The 26,957-nt window shown below is 43.2% G+C and overlaps 1 protein-coding gene across 1 annotated transcript; it reads right to left on the bottom strand.

Moving 5' to 3' along the window:
• Positions 1–300: 300 nt before the first annotated feature.
• Positions 301–8,126, bottom strand: LOC133777424 (probable galacturonosyltransferase 7). Its single transcript, XM_062216992.1, has 10 exons — positions 7,460–8,126; positions 7,156–7,184; positions 7,015–7,059; positions 6,807–6,866; positions 3,897–3,978; positions 3,744–3,793; positions 3,350–3,648; positions 2,143–2,497; positions 1,517–2,050; positions 301–1,318 (listed from the first exon to the last, which is right to left on the bottom strand). Exons 1-10 carry the CDS (start codon positions 7,602–7,604, stop codon positions 1,043–1,045), a joined length of 1,875 nt encoding a protein of 624 aa, XP_062072976.1. The 5' UTR covers positions 7,605–8,126; the 3' UTR covers positions 301–1,042.
• Positions 8,127–26,957: the final 18,831 nt, after the last annotated feature.

Below are 26,957 nucleotides of genomic sequence, written 5' to 3'. Positions count from 1 at the left end.
GTACTCGTTACTTTTTGGGGTTAGTGGATTTATCAAGTGGCATTTCTAGAAATAGAAATTCTTGCCATGGAGTACACTAATCTTGTCGGTACTCAGTACTCAATTGATGTTAAGAGTTTCTGTCTTTGTATTCGTGAAGGGAAAATATTTCCAAAGCCGAAAGTTCAACCAAATAACACATCCTGGGCAAGCCATTGAACAGTAGACCGTGGGTCCCAGGTTTATACAGGCCTCCAATAAAAAATTGACACTAATCGGTGCTTTAATTTGAAATTCTTCTATGCTAGTAGTCCTTAACAATTCGCACAACTGTGTTGCATTTTGATTCAGCTATTATTTGACCGCATCAACTACAATTATCAAGAGTTTGATCTACAAATGCCACAATCTAATACTGGTTTTACTACAATGATGATGAAGTTTCTCTCATCTCGACAATGAATTAAAAGAAAAAAAAGACACGAAACACGAGTGACGAAAACTAGTCCATTAATATTCTCAGAGTCTAATAAAAAAAGGTTAAAAATTAATACAATACAAACCCTGGTAGAAGAATGATTTTCTTTGAAGGCTTACAAGACTAATCAGGCTTTACAGCCAATAGTCGATAATATTGTGAAATGGCATGTTGAATCTCTATGAATCAAACATCCCGGGCAACTTCCCGTGTACATAATTATTTGCATGGTTCTCCACTCCCAGTCTGTTGACAAATTCAGCCACTCCCGGCTACTTATATCAATTTCTGAATGGATTACCATTCTCATTTCAATCCTCTAATACTCTCGACTTGACACTTCGGTTGCCATCAGAGAGCTTTATCCCTTGTGCTCTTCCCAAAAGTGAATAAAATTATATTTACCAAAAAAAAATTAGAATTTACTGTTCGTCAAACTCAGGATGGCAATCTCCTCCTCCAAATCCAAAACCCTTGGGGGTTTTTCAATGAATAAGGTCAGCAACTGCAAAATTGACATCCACAAATTTCTTCCGAGCACTGTCTCCAAGAATCTCTACCAGAAAACCAACACGGTCAAGCTCGTCATAAACTCACATTGCAGTCACTCAAGAATTGTTCATCTTGGTTCCAAAAGTTCCTCCAGTAATGCTTATATTTTGGAATTCCCAATTCAAGCCAAGGTTTCATGTTTCCATTATAGTGCAAAACAGCTGCTCCTTTTATAGCTTGGATATCAAGCCTGTAGTCATGACCTAGTCCAGACAACGCCCAGGAGTCACCAAGAACATGTATCAAATCCTGAAAGACGAGCAAACTAGCACGCAATGCAACAGCTCCACTTGGTCCTTGCCTACTCAACTGTACATAGATTTAAAAGCGCATAAACACTTGAGTAGCTTACAGTAGATTTAGAAAAATCACACAATCAACACAGAAGATATTCAGAAATTGAGTACTCTTGCCAAGGGAAAGGCAAGCATCCTTAAAATAAATATGATAAATCACACACATGCACTAAAGAGATTTGTCAAGCAAAGTTGTTTGTTGCTTGCTTACCTCCTTTACCAATGCTTGGTGCTTTTCAGTAAGATCTAGTTCTCTCCACTTGTCGAGATCAATAACATTCAATCCAGACATCCAAACACAAGAGTTCTTGTGAAAACTTTTCTCACCCAGATAGCTTTTCAGAATATCCAATTTTACAGAGCACAATTGCACTGCGCCATTAACTTTTCCTCCCATGTTGAGGCTCCAGAGGTCTGATAAATCCTTCTGGACAACAACATCATCATCCAAAACCACAACTTTCTTCAAATTCTGAAAAATCTGAGGTAGAAGATAGTGTGAATTAGAGAAAGTTGACAAGTATTCTGTTCTAATCTGGGCCATGGGTGAAGAATTGTCGAGGCTATGGAAGGAAACACGGAATTCCACAGGCAATGAGACATGTATGTTGTTCTCTGAAGAAAGCTGTTCAATGTTTAACACTCGAACTGTTGCTTCTTCATAAGTGTTTCTGATGAACCATAGCTTCATTGCATAGTAGTTCTGAGCATTAGTTAGCACATGAAAAACCTGATTCGCACTATCCTGGAAAAGGAAAAAGAATTATCAGTGCCATAATGAGAAAAGTGAAAATGAATTTCACAGCAAGACAAGGTAGAGAGACTATCTGAACATACTTTGGCATGCATTACAGTTGAGTTTATTACAACTGATGATGCAAGTAAATTATTGGAGAATATGACATAATGCTGCAAAGCAGGATCCGTGTATTTCTCAGTGGAGGAGAGCTCCATATCTCTTGATGATTTAAAATATTCTACAGTCAATCTCATGGACAGGCAGTGGAGACTCTTCGGCATGGTCTGGACAGCCAGTTGGTAGAGGAAGGCACTTTGTTTCATATGGAAGTTAGCTTCATCCTCTGTCATATCATATATTTGTCTTAATTTCTTGTCGACATTATTACAGTCCACGGGGAATGTTTTAGCTTTTGCTATTACAGCTTCTATCCTCTTTAGCTTCTTCTCCACCCTAATCAAACATTTAAAAACCATACAAACATAAAAAACTGGAGCATAAAAAATTAACTAATAGTGCAGTACAAATCATCTACTGCTAACTTGTCATTCGAACTAGAACTTGATCACTAGGGTCAAGGCAAGTTGTTAATATATTTATCTTGTCTAGACAATCATCAAACATATTTAAATGGAACTGGTTATGCAAAAGGAAACCAAAAAAAAATCATATTATAAAGAATGCAATCAGGATAACAAACTAACAAAATTAACCAAAAGCTGTAAAAAAAATCAGATGTAAGGTTGTGTTCCATCTATTTCTTTAGTGGAAGCTACTAGAGAAAGGAAACATCAAGGTCATATGCGCTGACATATTAAGGTATTGCCCTTAATCAATAAAAGATTTTGCATCCACCACGCGCAGCCTGATCATTGTGCTTAATAGACATTGTAACAAATATACTTAGAAAAGGAACAAGTGGTTAGCTCCTTGATACTTGAAGAAGAATTGACATTATGGATCCAAGAGAAGTAAAGAACAAATCAGGTGGAGGCTATGATTTATTCTGTTAATCTATTATGTATCAGGGTCGTTATTTATGGTATTATGCCCATGCTGAACACATAAAATTTTCTCTATATAGTCTACCATCAAGGAAATTTTAGAAAACCTTGTTCAAATGGATGTCCTAAAAGAAAAAAATAGAAACTGGCAGCACATTATGTGCTTAGAGAATAATTAATGACGAAACATTGAAAACTGAAAGTCAACGAGAAAATCTAAGTGGCAATTGGTAGTATCTTCGGCAGCTGTTAACTCAGATGGTCAATAGTGAAATTATATAAAATGATTTTACAGACTTACTGAGGTGGAAGATCAGCATCAGTGGTTGATTCACTAAAAATTTTCTCCAATTCCTGAATATTTTGTTTCAGCTCCCGAGACAACTTGTCTTGTGCAGGAAGTTTTGCAATAGTAGGAAAATATGCTCGTGCGACAAATAACTGGTCCTTCAATTTCTTCACCAATGAATCCTTCATCTCTTCTTTGTGCTCGCGACTCCAAATGCAGTAGCTCCCAAATTTTAATTCACACTGTTTGCCACTTTCATCAACATTGTTCATATCTTTAGTTATGTGAACTGCGCCACCAGCACTAACCTTCTGTTACAAAATTTCAAATTCATCAAAGCAAATCAAACACTAGAAAATCATTAGCAAGTTACAAAACCTTTCTGCAAAAGACTGAACATTCATACACTTGGATTAGGAGAAGACTGTGGAACTTTCATAGCTGGTGTTGAAACTCCTACAAATTGATTTGAAAATAATTCATGTTAATGCACAACTTTAAGTGCGAAGGAGGAGCATCTTAGTACTTAAGAAAATAACTATGCAGAGTTCAATGAAACCTTTTTTAAGAATATAATCTTGCTTAGTGCCACTGCTGATGGTTTCCTTCTCAGATTCACGTAAAGATTTCTTAAATATATCCTGACAGGCAGAATGAGAAGATAATGAGACATCCACAGGCAAGAAATCTGATTAACAAAAACAATTTATTATAGAAGCACTTTTCCCTTAACAACAAGGAGCCACTAGGAATCAAGGTTGGAAATAATGCCGTTGATAGAAATATCAATACTCAATTTTATGGTGAAAATATCGATATGGATTGGAAATTTTGAAAACTTTATCGAATATAGAAATAAATTAGTCTAATAGAATTTTTTTCATAAAATCTTAAAAAATACAAAACATTCAATAATACATAAAATAAACATTTGCTGTATATATATATATATATATTAAAAAATATCTTGACAATTACATTCCTATACAAATATGATATTTATACATTTAGGGGTTCAAAATAAATACTTGCATGATCTTGATCTAATCAATATTAATTATATTATGATATAAACTTTGAGCATATGTAACATATAAATAAGAATATTAAATCAACCAAATTGAGTAGATGAATAATTGAAAATATCGCAGATACTAGAGTAATCACTATCATTAGATCATTACATCTCATTCTATAGTTGTGAGAAATATAAATGTTGTTAAAATGTGATTACAAGATTCTCTACAAAGATTACTTACAAGAATCTCTATCAAATATGTTTTCATTTTAAAAAATATGGTTAAAGTTATTTCTGATAAATCCATGATATTTTAGAAAAATACTAAAGCATTTCATTGATATTTTATCGATATTTCCACTATTTTGACAGATAAAGTTTTACACTAAAAAAAATATCACAATCTTGGAAAATCAGATCTTTCAATGAAAATATCACAGATAATATCGATATTTTCATCCTTGCTAGGAATCCATGAAATCTCTTACAACTACAAAAGATTTGACTAAAACAACACTCTCTTGGCATTAACAACATGAAATTTGTTAGGCCACAAGCAAGATTTACTTACTCTAGGCGGCCACAGCAGTAAATGATTTTATTTTACTGCTGCAGCATTTTGTAAAGGCAGTAGGTTGTTTTAATTCCTATTGCTGAGATGTCTTATTTTTATTGAGATGTCTTATTTTTATTGAGATGTCAATTAATTAAAGTCCTATAAGTTGGCTGGTTAGGAATCCTTGTTAGTCCTAGCTAATAAATACTTAGAGTGAGTCTATTGTTAGTCATTGAATGACTTTGTAATTGTTAAAGTAAAAATTTACTCCGGGAGTTTTCCAAGTTTCTCGAATAACTTGGGTTTTGTAACTTTTCTGTGACTAAGATCAATACAATTTCTTTGCATCTTTCCTTCAAGAACTGAGGTGAGCACTAGTGTCTATCAAAATCCTACACATGTACTGAGATCAAAATCGGAAAAGGGACATCTATGGGCAGATTCAAAACAATTGCATATATTCAAAACATGAAACGAGAAGCTTTCCATAAAATGCATCAAACTTATGTTTAGTGTGGTACATGACAATTGGCAAACAAATTTGCACAGCTGGAAGACAATTGGTTAACTACATGGCAAATTATAGATTAACAGGGTAGCGAAACAGTTGTGCCACAAATATTATTCAAACAAAAAACAGAAAAACAAACCCTATATTCTTTACCGTAAAAAATGGTATAGAACAATTAGTTATGCGAGTGGTCCCATAATGAAACAAAGAAAGGTTGAGCTATAAAAAACTTATCAATCAAATATAATTTAATACGTCAAGATTGCAGTATAGCACTATGAATGACAAGTACAACCATAGCAAGTCACCCTTTTGGCACCATAACAAGCATTATAATAAATACTTGAACTCATGGGGCTGTCTTGCCTGGCAGGCGGTGAGAATAATTGAAAATATTAAGTTAAAGACCTGACATTCATATGGAATTAGACACCTACAGCAAACATAAATTGTTGACGATACTAAGAACTCCGAACTAGAGAAGAAATTGCTAAAAGAATCAGTACAAAGGAAGAAATAGAGGGCTATAGAAAGCAAGCAACAACATTGACAAATAGCAGCACTGCATTACTCTTTGCAAGGCAATAGCTCAAGCATTTGATGTAATCCAAGAGTAAGATCAAATGCAAAATAATGCCCATGGAGAGAAACAGAAGAGTACATCTGCTATAGTTATATCAAATCAACATGTCTATCAAGGGATGAGGGCACAAAGTTAGTACCTCTACAAACTGATATAGTCATTTTGACCTATTGAAATACAGATTCCCTACTCTATTGCTCAATTCCATAACCATTTTTTCTTTTTTGCTGGAACTCAATTCCATAACCTTGGCATAACCTGCTGGTAGCTTACTACAGACTTTATAACTTAAGGATCACAGAAAGCTTGATGACATCTTTGCCCTAAATTCTCTCCAAGCCAGAACCACTAGCTTTGCGCAAACATCACTTTTCACTAAAAGACGTCACAGTTTAATTAAAAGAAAACCAGTTTCCAAACTAGAAATCTGCAACTAATTAGCTGACAGATTTCTCAGAAAAACAATTCCTAGCCATAGTAAAGATATTGCACGCAGTGTTAGATTTATCACTACAAGAATTAAATAAAATAATTATAACTGTGTCTATTGTCGTATTCAGAAATCAATAATCCGGTCATTTGAAGTTTGAGCTTGACATTATCGGGGGCATTTATATTATATTTGGCATAAAGCATAAGTAAAACCACGTGATTCAACAGAAGTATAAGGAATGTAAATGGGGAGTTTATTCAATTGCAAACAAAAACTGCTCTATGCAATTGCAAGATAGCAATGCACTAGCTATGGTTTGACAGTAATAGAAAAGTAAGAATTGACCATCAGAGCCTTAAGTAATGAACCTGAGAAAGACTTGGTGCTAATCTTCTCACGAGATCATCCACATGGCGAGATTGATCACCCTGAAAAATAATATATAAATAAACAAATAAATCTAAGCACACACAATTTTAAGAGTAGTGACTATAAGTAAAGGATCTGTTTGTTCTTGTAGATTAGTGGTAAATTACACTTGGACAACACACTGATAACATGGACACACATCATTACCTCAGATTGATCAGGGGTATCTTTAATAAACCCTCGAATTGGATTCTGAAACAAGCCAAAACATAGAGCAAAACTAAGGAAAAACAAACGGGCATTGACAAAACACAAAATTTCTTCACTAAAGCTTCTTCAATTCCTTACCGAAGCCGAACTTTGTTCAGACGCGTACCCTGCATGAGACGGAAAGACAAGAAGAAATTAAACAAAATAGAGCAAAGGGGTGCAAGCTGAAACATCCAATGTCGAACCAAAATGAACATGAAAGAGATTCAAAATTCGGGTATAGAAAAGTGTCGATCTGAGTAAAATCGAGATTGTAAAGGCGAATCGCCATTAACAGAGGAATAGTAGAGACACTCTAATGGGGAAGAAGAAACAGATCTAAACACGGGCAATTGAGATTTGGCAGTAAAAAAAACTAGAGCGAAGTGGAAAATTAAGATACCTGGAGATTGAAAGCCATTGTGAAGACCAAGCAAAAAGACGAGTGGAACGAGCATGGAGAGAATGACGAGACCGAGCACCCCAATCACCAACCCTCGCCATCGCTTCTTCGACGGAACAGCATACGAAGAGCCACCGCTCTTCATATCTTTACCCTTTTTCTTCTTCTCCTCCTCCTCCTTACTCTACTTCCAATTATATATATATATATATATAGAAATGGTATTGAAATGGAATCTGTTGTTCGTCCCAAACTTAACCGATTTCGTTTGCTTTTTCTTTTGCAATCACATGGAGATGTAGGAAACTTAATCTTTAATAATATATTAATTTATTTTAAGAAAAATGAAAAAAGATTAAATAATAAGCTCAACGATAGTTGTCTCACTCACATAATCAACAAAAACCTCTGTACCCCAACTACTCGACTAATGTTTACTTTTTCATTTCTAAACTTATTTCATTCAATACCCTAACCAAGCCAACCCCCCTCTTTATTTTTTTCCCTTTTTCCTTTTTAAATAAAAGTAATAATCTCTGGTAAATTTTCTTAAGCTATCTGCTCAAAGTCTCACCATTATTTTGATTATATATAACAACTATGTCTTCTCAAACAAATTGGGTGTTCTTTCTTATTGATTGTCTAACTTTTTTGAAGCATCTTTAACCTATATCGATCGCAAAGTCGCATATAGAACATATCTTTAGGCTACAGAATGAGCACCTTAGGTTAGTTGAGAAATCTTTCTTCTTATATTATTTTTTTTTTTCAATTTTAAGTCATTCAATCAATTTTAAAAAAATATTCTCTATTTTTTTTTTTCTAAAGAAATTACTCTTATATATATATATAAACTAGAAAATATTTCGCACAATCTTTAATAATAATTTATAAAAAAATATTTTTTATTATATTTTTCTAAAGGTTTCTTTTATAATCTAAGTATGAGAAATTGATGACATTTGTAGTTGTTTGCATTTTTATTGGATGTGTGGTACATTATTATTATTTGGGATATTTATAATGAAAGTTCTTAAGTTATACAAAATATTGTATTTAAGTACCAAAGTTATTTTTTTAACAATAAAAATACTTAAGTTCTATTTTTACTTAACAATTAGTACCCGCCATTACATTTAGACAACTTAGGTACTTTAGTCACAAATATCATTTTTTTTATTTATAAATTCATAATCTCAAATAGAATAACGAATCATTAAAATAATATATCCAATTTTTTAATTTTTTATTTTAAAAGATATGATACAAATGATTTTTTTTATTTTAATTGTATTAAATTAATATTTTAGTATAAAAATCAATATGTCAACATTTTAAATTTGTTTTTAAAAGATTGGTAAAAATGAATCAATTTTTATAAATAAAATTAAAATTTAATTTTTTTAAATAAATTAAAGAATGTTTTGGACATCTTTCTTTTCATTTTAATAATTTGTTATTTCATTTGAGATTGTGAATTTATAAGTTTATAATAAAAGTTAATAAAAAAAATTATATTTACGACTAAAGTATCCAAGTTATACAAAATGTTGCACTTAAGTATCGATCAATGCTCAGCACGCTATTGTCGCTCTTGACTCATAAGTCAATACTTTTCAATCAAATAATGCAACCAAGCATACATCAGTTAACGATTATCCACATACAGAGTATTCACGCATGCTTAATCAGCAATCACATGCATAATTATAATCATGCTCATTCATAGGGCCCTGAGCCCAAATCAATCTATATTAAACAACCAAGCCAAGCCCTAATCACATATTTCACATAGTGGGTGCAGTTTTCTTACCTCTGGTCCAAGCACGAGTTAATTAACAACGACCCCCGAGAATGATTTTGTCCCAAGCCCTAGCGATACCCTAGTCACGTCCATAATAAACGATACCTATCAATATCGAATAAATAAAGACTTCTGGATTAAGTCCTAGTCTCTGGGATCTCGAATTCTACTAAACCGGGTAGTATGATCCTTCCTGAGCCCTTAGGTTTGAGTTCCCGCCACCCAAAACCTAATTTGGCCAATATTCCCCATTTGAGCCACGGCGCCCCACACTAAGCACTGCGACTCTCCACAAGTCAGAGAGCCCAGCCCTTAATTACACTAGACACGCGTCGCGACGCACCTTGTTGGGGTTTTATGCCCTAATTAAAACCCAAATTCTTTGTAATCTCATTTTGTTATCAATAAAAGAATAGAAATCATTTTTTGACTTGATCAATCACTTTGCTCACATGTTTTATTTTCATGATTATTTGTTTAATATAAACTTCTATTAAATCCCGAGCATATAGCTAATCTTATTTATAGTGACGTAATCACAGTGGAATATAAATATGATTATATGTTCAAAATAAGTTAGTCCTAAGATTAGTCAGTGCACAAGATTTACATTGACTTGCCAATCTACGATATGATCTACTTACACATTACAGTGTTACGTTCTTTCCAGAACATTAGCAAAGTAGATAAGATCGGATGTATTTGTTACATCAGACTGGACCGATATTGACAGTTGATAAGATAAGTAAACACACTGTTATTATCTATTCTAGTCATATCATATAGTTGACCATAGGTCAATTCAATCTCAATTCTGAGTGGTTAGTATTTTAACTGATTGTATTATTTGAGTTCTTTGACATGTTCGTTACCAGATTACCCTACGGACTAGCCCATACTTACATCTTGGGAACTCAATAGCATAATTGAGTGAGAGTGTTAATCATAAATATGAACATCTATAACTTCTGATGAAAAAGTGAAACGATGGTTTCCTTTTAGTTTGGTTCAAGGTGTTAAATGATAGAGATCTCATTTCAGTAATTAAATTAGTTTACTGAAATATCATTTACAAGAAACTAAGTGTTTTAAGGATAAAATACAATGAGGGGTAAAATGGTATTTTAGTCATATTTCATTGTAGACCGTCTATAGAGGATTGAGTGACAATTATGGTTGTAACAATGGATAATTAATATCGTATCTATATTTGTTATAGAGCATTCTATGAATTCAAGAGTGCAATTCCGAGTCTATAGTGGAGTCACGAGGAATTAATAAGTTAGTAAATTTATTTGTTAGATTTATGATAACTTATTGGAGCTTGATTTCATAGGCCCATGGTCCCTATTGTACCTTGGATAAAATCATCTAGATAGTCTCAATTAATTGATTTAATTATCAATTATAATTATCAAAGTTGATCAGGTCAATTTTGGATAGTTTCACATAGTTATGTAATTTTGAGAAGAAAAGAGAAATTATGGCAGATTTATTAATTAAGATAAATTGATATCTAATTTAATAAATAAGTTTAAATCAATATTCAAATTATAAATAATTAATTTGATAAAGGATTTAAATAATTATTTAATTAATTAAATCAATAGAAAATAATACATGCCTTGATTTTAAGTCTAATGAGCTTATAATCAAATGGGAAATTTCACGGGCCTAAAGCCCATGATAATTTCGACCTATGGCTTTAAAATGGCTATTATTTTATTGATTTTTTAATTAAATTAGATGGACTAATTGAGTCTATAAAATGAATGCTTAGAGAGAAGTCACAAGTTCAGATTTCTGAGAAGTCTGATAAGTTTAATTACTGGTTTTCTGATAGTTTTAGATTCTCTCTAAACACAAGTCATTTTCTAAGCCTCTTTGTTATTTTCTCTTCTTCTCTCTATATCCATCTCATGTGTTGAGAATTGCCCACACTAGTCTAGGTGATTCTAAGGATACATTGGAAGATTGTGAAGAAAATAGAAGATCGATTCAGTTTCTTGATAATACTCTGCGACAGAGAGGATACAAGAGTTAGAGAAACTGAAGGAATGACTCTTTAATTCCACTGCGTATACTGTAAGTATTATATTCATTGTTTCTATTTGAATTCAATTTGAGAAACATGTTTTAGGCTATCTCGTATTAATTTGTTTAATATTAGATATATATGAAAATAAATAAAGATCCTGTAACGACCCAAATTCGCTAATAAGGCTTAAGGGCCTTGATTAGTGTGCCTGGAGGGCATAATGGGAATTATGTGTGATTTTAATGAGTAAGATGCATGATTATGATTTAAAGCATGTTATATGATTATCTGAATATTTGAGATGCATGACTATGTGTATTAGTATGCATGTAGGCCTGATTAGGTTAGAAGGGCGTAATCGTAATTTTGGCCATTTTGGGCATAACTGTATTGATATATGTGATAATTGTTGAGACCACATTATTATGTGGATATATCTGTGATCTGTGACTCGAGACAATCCTAGTGAGCAAAGTAGCGAAAAAGTCATGGCAGGGATTTATACCCGGCTCGGGGTGAGCCTAGGGGTATAAATGGGAATTTAGTGAGTATGTTGGGGTCTATTTTGACATCGAGGAATATTATTGGTGATTAATTAGGTATCAAGAATTAAGCGGGGAATATTAGAGACACTTGAGGAGTTAGCTGGAATTGGGTAAAATTACTAAAATGCCCCTAAGAGGATTAAAGGGTTAGAATTAGAAGGGAGGGTATAATAGTCATTTGGCTTACAGGAGTTAAGTGTTACTAAGGCTCTATGTTAGTGGAGATTGTAGAAAGTAATAGAAGTCTGGAAAGAAAAGAAGGAAAAGAAAGAAAAAGGAAAGGGAGAAAACAGAGCTGGTTTTCTCTAAGGTCGGTTTATGCTTTCTTCACCAGTTTCTTGAGTATTTTTGGGGCAAAGCTCAGGGAGGAGCTAAGTTAGGTTGAGCATCAAGAATCCTAAGCTAGGATTGAAGAATTGGCAGAGGTTTAGCAAGAACACCCTAACACTTGAGGTAAGGCTTTGTAGTTTCTTCAGTTTCTGGTTTGGTTTTTGAACTATGGTGTATAAGTTGGACTTGATGGGGAAGTTTTAGGGAATTCAGGCCAAAGGGTGAGGAAGAGCAAGCTAAGGTGGTGTAGAGGTTGTCTTGAAATCGAAATCCCATTAAAGGTATGAATTCTAAGCTTCTAACTATGATGTTTTGACTAGTTTTGCTGAGTTTCTGAACTTAGGGTCAGCTATGGTGAATTTTGGGATTAGGGATGCATGTGTTTGGGTTTTGAGTATTTAGGGTGCTTGGGATGAGTGGAGTATGTTCATAAGGTTGTTTTTGAGTTTGGTGAAGGTTTGAAGAAGTTTTGGTTGAGTTTGGCTCGAGGAAATCGCAAGAGGGAAAACTGAGGTGGTGCCTGTCTGTGACTAGCGCTACAGTGCTAGCCTTTGGACGTTGTAGCGCTAGGCCATGCATGCTGAGGGGATTTTGCTTCTGTTTGTAGCGCTGTAGCGCCCTCCTATGAGCGTTGTAGCGCTACCCTATCTTCTGAAAGGGATTTTAGGGTTATTTGCAAGGGTTTTTTTACCAAGGGTTTGGGGTTTGATTCCACCACCTTGTTTGGTGGAACTAGGACTTCCCGGGGGCTTGGGATTGGTCCCGAGGCTAGGTTTTAGACTTGAGGTTTGATGATGACTTTGGCCTATGGTTGTGTTTAGGTGAGCGCTAGGGCTCGAGAGGGATCGTGCTCAAGGAGTCAAGTGATCAAAGCTAGCGAATCGAAAGGTAAGAAAATTGCACCCGGTTATATGTTTGTGATGGGACTAAGTGCTCCCGATATTTGTATTATGTCAATGATGGTATTATGCCATGGGACATGTGATAGCGGCCTAAGGGTGTCGTACACAATATTTGCGCACAGGGTGCGGCTCGGCCACTGGTAGCCGAGGACAGCTTAATATTCACTGAGCTTGGTTTAAGCGGGCCGGAGTCAGTGGGATAACGGAGGGAGCGGCCTGAGGGCGCTAGCCCTAGTTATCATTTGTGAACTGATATTTGATATGAGTTGATATGTCTAGTATGTTAAATACTTGATTATACTGAATGATTATATGGCTGAGAACATGTGATGCATTATGTGAGATTGATTTGTCTGTTGATTGCTTATGCTCTGTTGTTGTGTTTTCTTGCTAGGCCTTGGCTCACGGGTGCTACGTGGTGCAGGTAAAGGCAAAGGCAAGCTGGACCAACCCTGAGATGGAGAGGTGCGGGGTTGAATGTACATAGCCAGCTGTTCGATCACCATGATCGAGGAGTGGATCAGGACAAGGATTGCCTAACGATCTGTTTTGCCTTAATATGGCTTGTTATTGTATCTAAACCATATGACTTTTGTAAACGGTCTTCAAACTTGAAATTTTTGGGATCCAGTGTATACAGGAAACATTTCTTTAGGAAAATGTGGCTTTTGAGACCAAAACATTTTAACCCTAGCTCCTTTATAGTTTCAATAACACGCTTTTAATTAAGTGACTTGATTAGCAAGTCTAGCACTTTATAAACACACAGTGTAATGGTCTTGGCTATCCAAGGCGTTACAGATCCTGTATAAGTTTTTCCAACAACTGGTATCAGAGACTTTGGTAATCTTTATTTTCATGCATGAACATGTTTAAAATTGGATTATTTGATATGTTTGAATAATTGGATGGTTTTCATGTTTTTATGAAGCATATTGATTTTATGTGAATTTTAGCAATTTTTAGGTTATTTTGTTGTGTTTTCTATGCTATTAATTTTTATATATGCTTTATTTTGTGTCAAACATGTTAAAAATTAATTAGAAAATGGTTTTGGATCGAAAAATTGCTCAAAACATTTTTTGGAAAAATTTTGGCCTGGCTTCCCATGCGTGCGCACCAGCCATAGTGAACAGTACCCACGGGTACTATTCATCAAACAAAAATTAAAGAAACTTAAAATTGTGGATATTTATTATTTATAATCAAAGCCAAAAATATCATATTTGTTATGTATTTAAAATTGTTTTTTAAAAATAAGATATTTTTGTTAGTTGAGATTTTAATAATTAGATATGTTCTACAAAGATTCAAATTCAAATTTAAAAATAGACTAACAACTTAATTTTGAATCTTTTAATATATTAAAATATTAGAATTATGATATGAGATATTTAAGATTTTTTCATTTAAATTCTTGATTTTTTTATTAAATCTTTATTTGAAAATATAAATATATTTTTTATTCTATAGTTTTTAATATTTAAATTATTTGAAATTTGAATATTGTTACTTAGATATTTTTATGGATATTTGAATTTGTTTAACTATTTTGGGATATTTTAGAGTTGTTATAACTATTTATATATATATATATATTAACTGGTTAAAATATTAGCTAATAGTTGTAACAACATAAGATATTTTTTGAAAATAGTTAAGATATTGATTTTAAAATTTAAAATTTGTTAAATATTGAAAAATATCATTTTTTTCAGCCAATTAATAAAATATTTTTTTAATAAATGGGATTTAAATTAACTTTGGTTAATTGTTGATAAATCCTATTTAAATTAAATTAATATTTTTTTATCAAATGAACTTAAAACTAAGTTGATTGTTGATCAATGAAATTTAAATTAACTATTGTTAATTGTTGATAAATTTCATTTAAATTGACTTATTTTTGTAACAAAATTTAATTAATTTGATTTTTTTTGGATAAATTCTAGATAATTAATTGTGGTATTTTTGCATAAATTCATAGAATTACTCATATAGTAACATGATTAGGCCCATCCAATTATAACATGTCTGTTTGCACTATATGTTGTATTTTTGCATGTAACGACCCAACTATTCTAGACCTTGGACCATTAATAATTACTATACTTAATCATAAGAAAACGTACATATGAAAATATCATAACTTTATTAGATAAATAAAAGGTTTGAATACATAAAAATGTGTTTAGGATATGAGATCTCATTGTTTTGAAAATAAAGCAAAACATAACTTAAATAAATGGGTTACAAAATCAAGTGCGGAAAATAATACATAGAAATCATAATTTAAAGACTTAAAGACTTCATCCTCTAATCGAACGCTCAGTCCATCGATTCCATCCTGCCTCAATACACATCTGTTAACCGAGATTTTCGGCAACTATATTAATATCTGTTATCTATACGATAATTATAATGAAAGCAGAAGATTAACACGGGGTTTTTACATGGTTGGGGCGTTAACTAGTCTTAGTCCACGAGTCTATATTATTAGAGCTTGAAGAACCTTTTACAATGGAGTTTCCATCTATATTTTGACAGAGTTCCTGTATTTCTTGGTGAAGAGAGACCCCTTTTACAGTGTTTTGTAGCTTATATTTATAGGCTTATGGGAACACCGAGTCTGGGCCGGGTACGACCCGGGCCCATCGGAGATAGGGATATTCCTGGCCTTTCTAGTGGAGGCCCAATACAAAAAGTACAAAATACATGAATTCCAAACCAGCTAAGGCCCAACAGGTTGACCTTAGAGCTACATGTCGCCCGACAAAACGGTGCTTTTGGTCTGGACACTTCATGTTACGAGGCAGATTCAGGAGACAAGATCAGTCAGAGTACTTGACAGCGCAGACCTGAAACAACGGCGTGCAATCCCGAGGTGGCCTTTTCTGCAGGTGAAAAATGGGGACAACGCCCACGCGGAGTGAGGCGGCTTCAGGGTCCTGGACGCTTGACCCCTTCAACCGGGGGTGAGGTGATCCGGGTCCGTTTACGTTTGTCCCGCTTCGTTTACCACAGGCCCGGACCGTATCAGGGTCCGGGACCTGGACGCGTAGGCCGCGGGGGTCCGAACGCTCTGTACATCGCCCGGACTATCGTCCCGGAGGACGGACCCGGAGGGACATGCCGGATCCCTCTAATGGGCCCAGACATGCATCCCCGATCCATACCCCTCCCCTTGGACACTCTCTGTACCAAGAGGCCTTGGGCCGGGCCCGCATGCTTACTTGGCCCCTGACAATGGGCCTGGACGAAGGCCCCGAGCCCATGCAGGAAATGGGGATAACATTTACCCCACAAGCCTTCGCCTAGGTCTGCCAGGAGGAGGGTTGCATCGTCCCTAGGACGCTCGCGTGGTTGCCTCCCCAGTTCCTGCCCGAGATCGTGGGTCCGTGACAGCGGGCCGTGGCACTGGTTGGATGTTTGGCCCGGATCGTTTACCACGATCTGGGGACGTTTACCTTTGTCCTGCTTCATGGCAAGGATACACGTGTCATCAGGTGATTTCTGCACGGGTCTTGAAAGGTCGCCTAGCCCTCCCAAGGGTCGCTAGGCCTAGGCTAGGGTGTCAGCGCACGTCTCGAAGCGTCCCATCCGCACAGGGGGCCATCATTAATGTCCCTGGGACGAGGTGGACCGTAGGATGGGACGACCTTTGGCATCCGTCACTCCTGGGCCGTCAGATCTGAGACAGCGAGGATCCAACCTGAAAGGACTCATAAATTTCCCTGCGCGATTCCTGACCGTCCGATGAAGAGACACCTGTCCATTGGATCGTGGGCCAGGACTTAGGGCCATTATAAATACCCCACGAAAACCACATTTGGCACTCTTACCTCTTCGAACCAGCTTAAGAACCGATAAACACTACTCGAGCCTTGCATGTCCGACATCGCCGACGACATACATCGCCATCTGCTAACTCTGCGCCGCCGCCTGTTCCCCAGAACCCCAACTTCCGCTCTTCTACCTGAAGACGCATCTCGGGTTTGTCCTGTCGACGAACTACTACACCGGCTGCACCACTTCAAGAACAAGGTTCTACCGTCCTTACAGTCGGACAACCATCATCTTCTACGGCCGACACCTCACAGTAAGTCCTCCTGACTCTCTTGACAACTTTATGAACTTATGATGTTCTTTTGATGCGTGCGTTTAGGCTTTATGCTTAGAAGTTGTTAGGAAGGCCGCCTGGTTCGGGTTGCTCTGTATCTGGATGCTTCCCGGACAGAGGGCGGGCCTTAGTAGTCTCCTCTCCCGATCAGGTTCCCGGGGCTCTCCGGAGTCCCGGACCTGATCCGACGGGACTCCAAGCAGTCCTTAGGAGACTCCCCGTACCTTGACCGACTTTCTTGGGTTTAGGTACTGACTGCTTGGTTTTCTTTCTTTGTTCCCAGATCATCAGCTATGGCAACGGGCATTACGCTCCATTCTGAAGAAGAGGTCAATAGGGCCCCTGTCGTCGTTCCCGGATCCCAGACGCCTAAGGGCAACAGGTGGGAAATGGACATGACACCCAACTCGTTCCGGAATTACCGGATGATGCTGCTCCTGGAACAACGTCTGGGCATTGAATCAACCCCGGGCCTCTTTCACAACCGCCTGGCCAAGATCGACGAGTGGGCGCATACGTCCATGGAAGGATTCGGAGCCTGGAGTGCTGGCCATATCAGCGCGGGAGCTACGCTCCCGCTTCATGACTATTTCTTGCGGTTCTTGACGTGCGTGGGAATCGCACCATTCCAGCTTCTGCCCCAAGCGTACCGTCTACTCGCTAGATGGTAGGTGTTTTGCACTGCGAAGGAGATCGCGGAGCCCACCCCTGCGGAGGTCTTGTACTTCTACAAGCTGGAGCCGCAGGTTTACGTCAAGGACAAGACCCTGGACGAATTTTATAGGCTGAAGCCGCGGAGTAGCTATCCCGCTCCTACCAGCTCCTGGAGGCATCCCCCGGACGTCAGGCATTACTGGTTCATGACGTCCAGGTTCCTCATGGACAAGAACCCCACACTGCTACTGGACTTCCAGCGAGTGGGTAAGTAACTTCATGGACCTCTCTTTTATTCCTCATCTTTTCTACTCGTCTCTTATCATATCTTCCGGGTGGCAGGGCCCTTCGCTCAAACTCCCCTTACCGAGTTCATTCTGGAAAGGAGGAGATTTTATTCCAAGTTGAGCGCGGAGGATCTGGACGTAGGGGGCTACGTCACGGACGACAATCTCCGACTGGTTGGGATGCTCGCGGCTACCCAGACCATTGTTATCCCGAACCTTCGGGGCATCCCCTGCGAGAAGAACGTCGACGTTCGGGAGCAGATGGCCCTGGATCACATTGCCACGGTGGTAAGAGCGGCGCGAGCCGACGCGGCCCGGCGCAAGAAGGACCAGGCCCCGGCAGAAGCGGCCACCTCAAAAGAGCTGGAGGAGCTCTTCGAAGATGCCCTACCAAACGTCGGGGCTCCCGGGGCTAGCGTATCGGGGCGAGGTAACTCCCCTTTAATCTTAACTTATGCTCCCCGAGTCGGGGACTTAGCTAGGGATAGGCTAGTACCCCCGGGCCCCGCGCTTGGGGCCGACGGGGAGATGAGACCTTCGATTCCCATCCCCATAGGCTCGGAGGTCCTCATGTTCTTATCTGGGTTCCTCTAGTACAGTGGCTTCCTGAACCTGGACGACATAGGGGATCGAGTCCATTCGTTTGCTTTAAAAGAATTGAGTCATGCCCGGGGCATAGACGAGGGTTTATCCCGGGTCATTTATAACTTTTCTTTGTGTCTTTATCTGATTGGTTTATCGTCCTAACTCCCTTTTTTCTGTACTTTTGCAGGGGACTCCGATATGACCACCCCTGCCAGTGAAATGAGGTGGCTCCTCAAGGAAAGGGCGGCCAAGAAGGCGGCCAGGAAGAACAACGAGGCGATGGGCCCGGAGCTCCACCCTGCCAAGGAATTGTTCGGGACGGACCTTCGCCCCGGTGAAGGTGCCCTGGCCATGGTCCCTTTCCGGGCCATGGAGCCTGCCGCAAACTCCGCCTCTGCCCCGCCCCCCGTGATTGACTTAGAGGCGGGCGCGGCTGTTAGCCAGAGCTCCGGGAAGAGGGGCCCAGACGCTGACGCCGAAGAGGGCAATGCCGGGAAGAGGCCCCAACTGAAGTGAGCCGGCTCGACTGAAGAGTCACATGGGGAGAGTCGGCTGGCTGTGAAGGAAATCCCTGCACCGCCAGTTCTCCCCCTACGCCCAACTCTTCTCGAGGAGGGGGAGTCAGCCCTACGGGATGAGCAGTCCCAGCTGATCAACCGGACCTGGGAAAATGGCCGGTGCTGGAGGGACGAAACTTACAAGGCCCTGGCGATCAGTTGTCAGGTTGAGTTCGTGGAGCGTCCTGCCGAGTTTAGCACTTCTCAGTCGATCGTGGACTGGCCAGCCGCTGAAGCGGGCTTCCGCCCTAAACTCGGCCAGGATACGGCCCCCCTGGCGGCTGACCTGCTGGACTAGGTTGGGAGCACCATGTCTAACCTTCAGCTCAAGAGGTACGCCACGATAGCCAACCCGGACGTACTGTTCATCTCCCAGGCTCTCCGCCACCAGGCCACCGCGGTAACTTTCACTTCTCTTACACTCCTTCCCTTACTTGTTGATGAGGGTTTTATTTTCTAACTTTTCTCTGCTCCAGGTTGACCTGTTGTCCCAGCGGAGTGCCGATCTGGTGGCCGAGCTTGCCATGAAGATGGAGACGGCCAAGCTGGAGTTGGAGGCGGCCGTGAATCAGAGGGAGGCCGCAAAGGAGGCTCTTGGCCAGGAGACAGCCCGCGTCCAGGCAGAGGTGGCCCGTGTAAAGGCAAAGCGCGAGGAGCTCGGCCGCGCCAAGGCCAGGTTCGAAGAGGAGTTGTCCCGGAAGACAAAGGAGGCCGATGAACGGGCGACGCTCTTGGAGACGGCTGCGGCTTAGTCCGCCCTGGATAAGGATGAGATCCAGGCCTTGAAAGCCCGAGTCTGCGAACTGGGCGATTCTCTGCTTCAGGAGAAGGCGGCGCACGAAACGACCCGTCGAGAAATGGAGGAGGCCGAGGGCCTACTGGATGTCACCTTTGACGAGGCCATCTACATGGCCTGGTGCAAGGATAAGAGTATGAATCTCCTTGTCTTCCCTGATCCTGAGTCAAAGCGGGCCGAGTACGAGGCCAAGGAGTGGGAGGACGCAGACCTCCAGGTGGATGCGCTGTAGGCCCGAACCCCGGCCTTGTAATTTTATCAGTGTTTTTGGGCTTATAATCAAATTTAAAACACTGCTACCTTCTTTGGTTTTAATGCAGGCTTCCCTTAGTTATTCCAAGTAGAAATTTCATTCTGTTACCGCGATTAACTGATTGCGAGGGTTCAGTTCCGGTTCCAACGGCTTGGACTGGACCTAACGACTTAACCCTCCAAGTTTTTAATCCTGGCACCAAGTCCAGGGCCCTCGGGCTTGGTCTAACTTGGAGCTTTGATTCTTCTTTTATCAGTTTTAGGCCGTGGCTTTGCCCTGGGGCAAACCGGATGCTTTTATCTCTCGGACATCTAATTGTCCAATTGTCCCAGGCAAACTGGATGAGCCTTGGGCTCAGTCCTTCGTTTTACATCCCCGGACGTCGTTCGTCCGGGGTGGGACCGGCCTCAAGCTCGGTCCTCTTATATTTTATACCCCAGACATCGCTCGTCCAGGGTGGGACCGGCTTTGGGCTCAGTCCTCTTTATTTTACTTCCCCGGACGTCGCTTGTCCGGGGAGGAACCGGCCTTGGGTCCGGTCCTTCTTTACTTTATACCCCTGGACATCGTTCGTCCGGAGTGGAATCGGCCTTGGGCTCGGTCCTCTTTATTTTACTTCCCCGGACGTCGCTTGTCCGGGGCGGGACCGGCCTTGGGTCTGGTCCTTCTTTATTTTATACCCCCGGACATCGTTCGTCCGGAGTGGGACCGGCCTTGGGCTCGGTCCTCTTTCATACCCCCGGACGTCGTTCTTCCGGGGTGGGACCGACCTTGGGCTCGGTCCTCTTTTATACCGCCGAACATCGTTCGTCCGGGGTGGGACCGACCTTGGGCTCGGTCCTCTTTTATACCCTCGGACATCGTTCGTTCGGGGTGGGACCGGCCTTGGGCTCGGTCCTCTTTTATACCCCCGGACATCGTTCGTTCGGGGTGGGACTGGCCTTGGGCCCAGTCCTCTTTCATATCCTCGGACATCATTCGTCCGGGGTGGGACCGGCCTTGGACTCGGTCCTCTTTTATACCCCCAGACATCGTTCGTCCGGGGTGGGACTGGCCTTGGGCCCGGTCCTCTTTTATACCCTCGGACGTTGTTCGTCTGGGGTGGGACCGGCCTTGGGCCCGGTCCTCTTTCATATCCCTGGACATCGTTCGTCCGGGGCGGGACCGGCCATGGGCCCGGTCCTCTTTTATACCCCCGGACGTCGTTCGTCTGGGGTGGGACCGGCCTTGGGCCCGGTCCTCTTTCATATCCCCGGACATCGTTCGTCTGGGGCGGGACCGGCCATGGGCCCGGTCATCTTTTATACCCCCGGACATCGTTCGTCCGGGGTGGGACCGGCCTTGGGCCCGGTCCTCTTTCATATCCCCAGACATCGTTCGTCCGGGGCGGGACCGGCCTTGGGCCCGGTCCTCTTTTATACCCCCGGACATCGTTCGTCCGGGGTGGGACCGGCCTTGGGCCCGGTCCTCTTTCATATCCCCGGACATCGTTCGTTCGGGGCGGGACCGGCCTTGGGCCCAGTCCTCTTTCATATCCCCGGACATCGTTCGTCCGGGGCGGGACCGGCCTTGGGCCCGGTCCTCTTTCATATCCCCGGACATCGTTCGTCCAGGGCGGGACCGGCCTTGGGCCCGGTCCTCTTTTATACCCCCGGACATCGTTCGTCCGGGGTGGGTCCGACCTTGGGCCCGGTCCTCTTTTATACCCCCGGACATCGTTCGTCCGGGGTGGGACCGGCCTTGGGCCCGGTCCTCTTTCATATCCCCAGACTTCGTTCGTTCGGGGTGGGACCGGCCTTGGGCTCGGTCCTCTTTTATACCCCCAGACGTCGTTCGTCCGGGGTGGGACCAGCCTTGGGCTCGGTCCTCTTTCATATCCCTGGACATCGTTCGTCCGGGGCGGGACCGGCCTTGGGCCCGGTCCTCTTTTATACCCATGGACATCGTTCGTCCGGGGTGGGACCGGCCTTGGGCCCGGTCCTCTTTCATATCCCTGGACATCGTTCGTCCGGGGTGGGACCGGCCTCCGGCTCGGTCCTCTTTTATACCCTCGGGTGTCGTTCGTCCGGGGTGGGACCTTGGTGGTCCGGGCCGGGACTAGCCTGAGCTTGCGCCCCACCAGGTGTTTGCCTACACCTGGGATACCCCCCCGCAAGTGAGCGGAGACGGGTCTGGGGTCACTTGAAAATGATTAGCATAGTTTCATAATATTTCTTTATGACGTTTTGCACACGTCATTCCATTGTTTGAAAAAGGTTTGCCCTGAGGTGTACATTGTTTTCAACGGAAATATTAAACTGGGAAAGGCTCCTTGACTACTGATAGTATTTACGGAGATGCTCCGCATTCCAGGCCCGCGGGACTTCTGAGCCATCAAGCCGCTTTAAGTGGTACGTTCCACGGCACACCTCGTGTTTGATCTCATATGGCGCCTCCCAATTTGGGTCCAGAACCCCTACCCCCGGATCTTGAGTAGCAGGGAAGACTCTTCGCAAGACCAGGTCGCCGGTTCCAAACTTACGGCTCTTGACTTTGGAGTTGAAGTGTCGCGCAATCTTGCCTTGGTACATCTTCAGCTGCACCTGCGACTCTTCCCGGATTTCTTCGATGAGATCTAGTGATTCTTGGAGTAAGGCGTGGTTCTGTGTGGGATCATACGTGTCGCATCGGTGGGACGGGACGGTCGTTTCGATCGGGATGACGGCTTCGCATCCATAGACCATAGAGTAGGGGTGTGTTCGGTGGACGTCCTTTCGGTTGTCCGGTAAGCCCATAGTATGCGGGGCAGTTCCTCGGGCCACTTGCTCTTACAGGCCTGGAGCTTTTTCTTCATTGTCCCCTTTAGGATTTTGTTCACGGCTTCGGCCTGCCCGTTCGCCTGGGGCCTGGCAACTGCGGAGAAGCTCTTCACTATACCGTGTCTTTCGCAAAAATCCGTGAAGTGGGCGCTGTCGAACTGCTTCCCGTTGTCGGACACGATTTTGTAGGGGAGGCCATATCGACACACTATGTTATTAATGACGAAATCTAAGGCTTTTTTGGACGTGATTGTGTTCATGGGCTCCGCCTCAACCCACTTCGTGTAATAGTCGACAGCCACGATGGCGTACTTTACCCCTCCTTTCCCGGTCGGGAGGGATCCGACGAGATCGATCCCCCACACTGCGAAGGGCCAGGGGCTATTCATCAAGGTTATCTCTGTCGGGGGGGCCCGTGGGACCTTCGCATACCTCTGGCACTGTTCGCACTTGCGGACGTAGTTAATGCAGTCTTTCTTCATGGTTGGCCAGAAGTATCCTTGGCGCAGGATCTTCTTGGATAGGCTGGGCCCGGCAGTGTGATCTCCGCAGAAGCCTTCATGCACTTCATGCATGATGGCGCTCAGTTCAGTCCCGGATACACACCTGAGGTAAGGCATGGATAAACCCCGGCGATAGAGTTTTCCGTCCATCATGACGTACCGGTGTACCTGGTACAGGAGTTTCCTGGTTGCGACCCGGTCGTTTGGCACTTCCCTGGTAGACAGGTAGCGGATGAGCGGTCCCATCCAGGAAAGGGAGTGGTCGACGGTGTGGACGGCGGGGGCCCTGATGCTCAGGACGGGGAGATGGTTGACGGGGACCAGCCCGGCCAGCTTGGCCTCGGCGTTGGTGGCCAGCTTTGCCAGTGTATCTGTGAAGACGTTCTGCTCCCGAGGGATCTGGCGGATGGAATGTGCTGCGAACGCCTGTAGCATTTCCCTCGTTTGAGTCACGTATGCCGCCATTCTCTCTCCTTTGGTCTGATATTCCCCTGAGATTTGTCTGACAACTAGCTGGGAATCGCTGTAAATTTCCAGGTTCGCTGCCCCTACCTCCCGGGCCAAGCGCAGGCCGACTAGGACAGCTTCATGCTCCGCTTCGTTATTTGACGCCTTGAACTGGAAACGGAGGGCATTTTGCAACTGGTGTCCTTGCGGTGATACCAAGATCCCGGCCCCGGCCCCGTTCTCATTCGAGGCTCCGTCCACGAAGACTTTCCATACAGGCACCGTGGGGGCTTCGGGAATATCACCTTCCGGAGGCGTGCCAGAACATTCAACGATGAAATCGGCCAGGGCATGTCCCTTGATGGACACCCTGGGGACGTAGGATATATCAAATTGGCTCAGCTCCATGGCCCACTTTAGGAGTCTTCCCGATGACTCGGGCTTCTGCAACACCTGCCGCAGGGGATGGTTGGTTAAGACCTTTATGCCATGGGCCTGAAAGTAAGGTCGAAGCTTTCGGGACGCCATCAACAGGCAGAAAGTCAGTTTTTCGATCAGTGGGTATCGAGATTCAGCGTCTAGCAACCGCTTGCTTACATAATACACCAGGAGTTGTATCCTTTCTTCCTCTCGCACCAACGCGGCGCTGATCGCGTGCTCGGTCACGGCCAGGTATAGATACAGGGGCTCCCCCTCTACTGGTTTCGCCAGGATTGGGGCTTTGGCCAGGTGTTCTTTCAGCTTTCGAAAGGCCTCTTCGCACTCGGGCGACCACTCAAAACGCTGGCTTCCCCGAAGGACGTTGAAGAACAGGACGCACTTGTCCGTGGCTTTAGAAACGAAACGGCTTAGGGCGGCTACTCGCCCCGTCAGGCTTTGCACATCCTTGTGCTTCCGGGGAGAGGCCATGTCGATCAGTGCCTTGATCTTATCCGGATTGGCTTCTATTCCCCGGAAACTCACTATGAAGCCCAGGAACTTCCCGGAAGCCACGCCGAAAGTGCACTTCTTAGGATTCAGCTTCATCCCGTACTTCCGGATAACCGTGAAAGCCTTCGCCAGGTCGTCCGAATGGTTCCGGGATTTCTTAGACTTGACCAGCATATCATCGATGTATACCTCCATGTTTCGCCCTAACTGGGCCCGAAACATCCGATTGACGAGCCTTTGGTAAGTTGCTCCGGCATTCTTGAGTCCGAAAGGCATGACTATGTAGCAATAGATGCCCTTGTCGATTTGGAAAATGGTATGTTCCTGATCAGCCACGTGCATAGAGATCTGATTTTAGCCGGAGTAAGCGTCCATGAAGCTCAAGATCTCGTATCCAGACGTAGCGTCCACCATTTGGTCAATCTGGGGGAGTGGGAAACAATCCTTCGGACAGGCTTTGTTGAGGTCCGTGAAGTCAATGCACGTTCTCCAGGTCCCGTTCGGTTTTGGTACCAGGACGGGATTGGCCAGCCACACGGGGTACACAGCCTCGCGTATGAAGTTGATAGAAGACAGCTTCTCAACCTCCAGTTTAAGGGCCTCAGCCCTCTCTGTCCCCAAAGGCTTGCGTTTCTGGTGGACTGGGGTCGCGTTTGGGTCAATACTTAACGCGTGGCAAATGATATTGCGGTCGATTCCGGTCATGTCGGAGTGGGACTAGGCCAGAAGGTCCTGGTTTCCCTTGACTTGGGCGATGACGGCGGCCCGAATGTTTGCCGGTAGGCTTTTTCCGACTTGGATGATCCGGGTTGGATCGGTTTCGCTGATGCACACCTCTTCTATTTCGTCCATTGGCTCCAGGACGCGATCGTCCCCTATCCGCGGGTCCAGGTCGTCCTCTTCCTGGACAACCCTTTCAGCAGGAGGAAGGGGAACTGGTTCGACGGGCTCCTCGCGGACCATGTATACGAGCCGGGCGGAGACATGGTAGCACTTCCGGGCGCTCTTTTGGTCTCCCCGGACGGTCCCTACCCCTCTGTTGTTGCATGGGAACTTCATGCAAAGATGGCGGATGGAGGTGATGGCCCCGAACTTGACCAGTGCGGGCCGGCCAAAGATGACGTTGTAAGCGGTGGGGCAGTCCACCACTACGAAGGTGCAGAACTTGAACGAGTGTTGTAATTCACCCCCCAGCGTAACTGGCAGCTGGATCTTTCCCATGGGGAGAAGCGCATCTCCATTGAAGCCATAAATTTGGGTCGGGCAGGATGCCAGATCTGCTTCCGTCAAGCCAATGGCAGTGAAGGCGGGATTGAACAACAAGTTGACGGAACTTTCGTCATCCACCAATACGCGGGACACCAACTTGTTGGCGATTTGAGCATCTATGACCAGCGGGTCGTGGTGCGGAAAGTGGACGTTGCGGGCGTCGTCCTCCGTGAAGGTGATGGGGAGGTTTATAAACTTAGGGCACTGAGCCGGAGCCTGGACAAGGGCGCAAACTTCCTGGTCATGGTCCAGCTCGCTCAAGTAGCGTTTTTGGTCATTCCTTGATGGCCCTCCCAGGTGAGGTCCGCCCGAGATGGTTGCCACATGTCCGTCAACTCGAGGGGGTGCTGCCCCGGAGGGATAAGGCATTCCGGGGCCGGGAACTTGCGTGACGGGGGCCCCCTGTGGGGCCTGCGCCGAGGGTCCCTGTGCATACCCTCCCTGGGGGGGGGGGGTATGCCTGAGTCGTTCCCGGGGCCGTGGGTTGTCCAGGGCTTGCTGACAGGCCCGGGACTCCCACGGGCATCCTTACCCACTGGTGGAGGTGTCCCAGCTTGATGAGATTTTCAATCTCATCTTTGAGTTGCCGGCATTCATCGGTGGTGTGGCCCACATCCTTGTGATAGGCGCACCTTTTGCTGGTATCTCTTGGATTTCTCCCTCCTTTAAACATGGGGCCA

Source organism: Humulus lupulus, chromosome 5 (genome assembly GCF_963169125.1).
Source record: "Humulus lupulus chromosome 5, drHumLupu1.1, whole genome shotgun sequence".
NCBI classification, from domain to species: domain Eukaryota; kingdom Viridiplantae; phylum Streptophyta; class Magnoliopsida; order Rosales; family Cannabaceae; genus Humulus; species Humulus lupulus.
Note: the sequence above shows the minus strand (reverse complement) of the source record. Positions and strands in the feature narration are given on the sequence as shown.

Coding starts and splice junctions, on each gene's coding strand:
- LOC133777424 (XM_062216992.1), bottom strand. CDS start 7,604: ATGAAGAGCGGTGGCTCTTCGTATGCTGTTCCGTCGAAGAAGCGATGG. Junction 7,185..7,459: donor CAATGGCTTTCAATCTCCAG/GTATCTTAATTT, acceptor CGTCTCATGCAG/GGTACGCGTCTGAACAAAGT. Junction 1,319..1,516: donor ACCAAGCATTGGTAAAGGAG/GTAAGCAAGCAA, acceptor ATCTATGTACAG/TTGAGTAGGCAAGGACCAAG.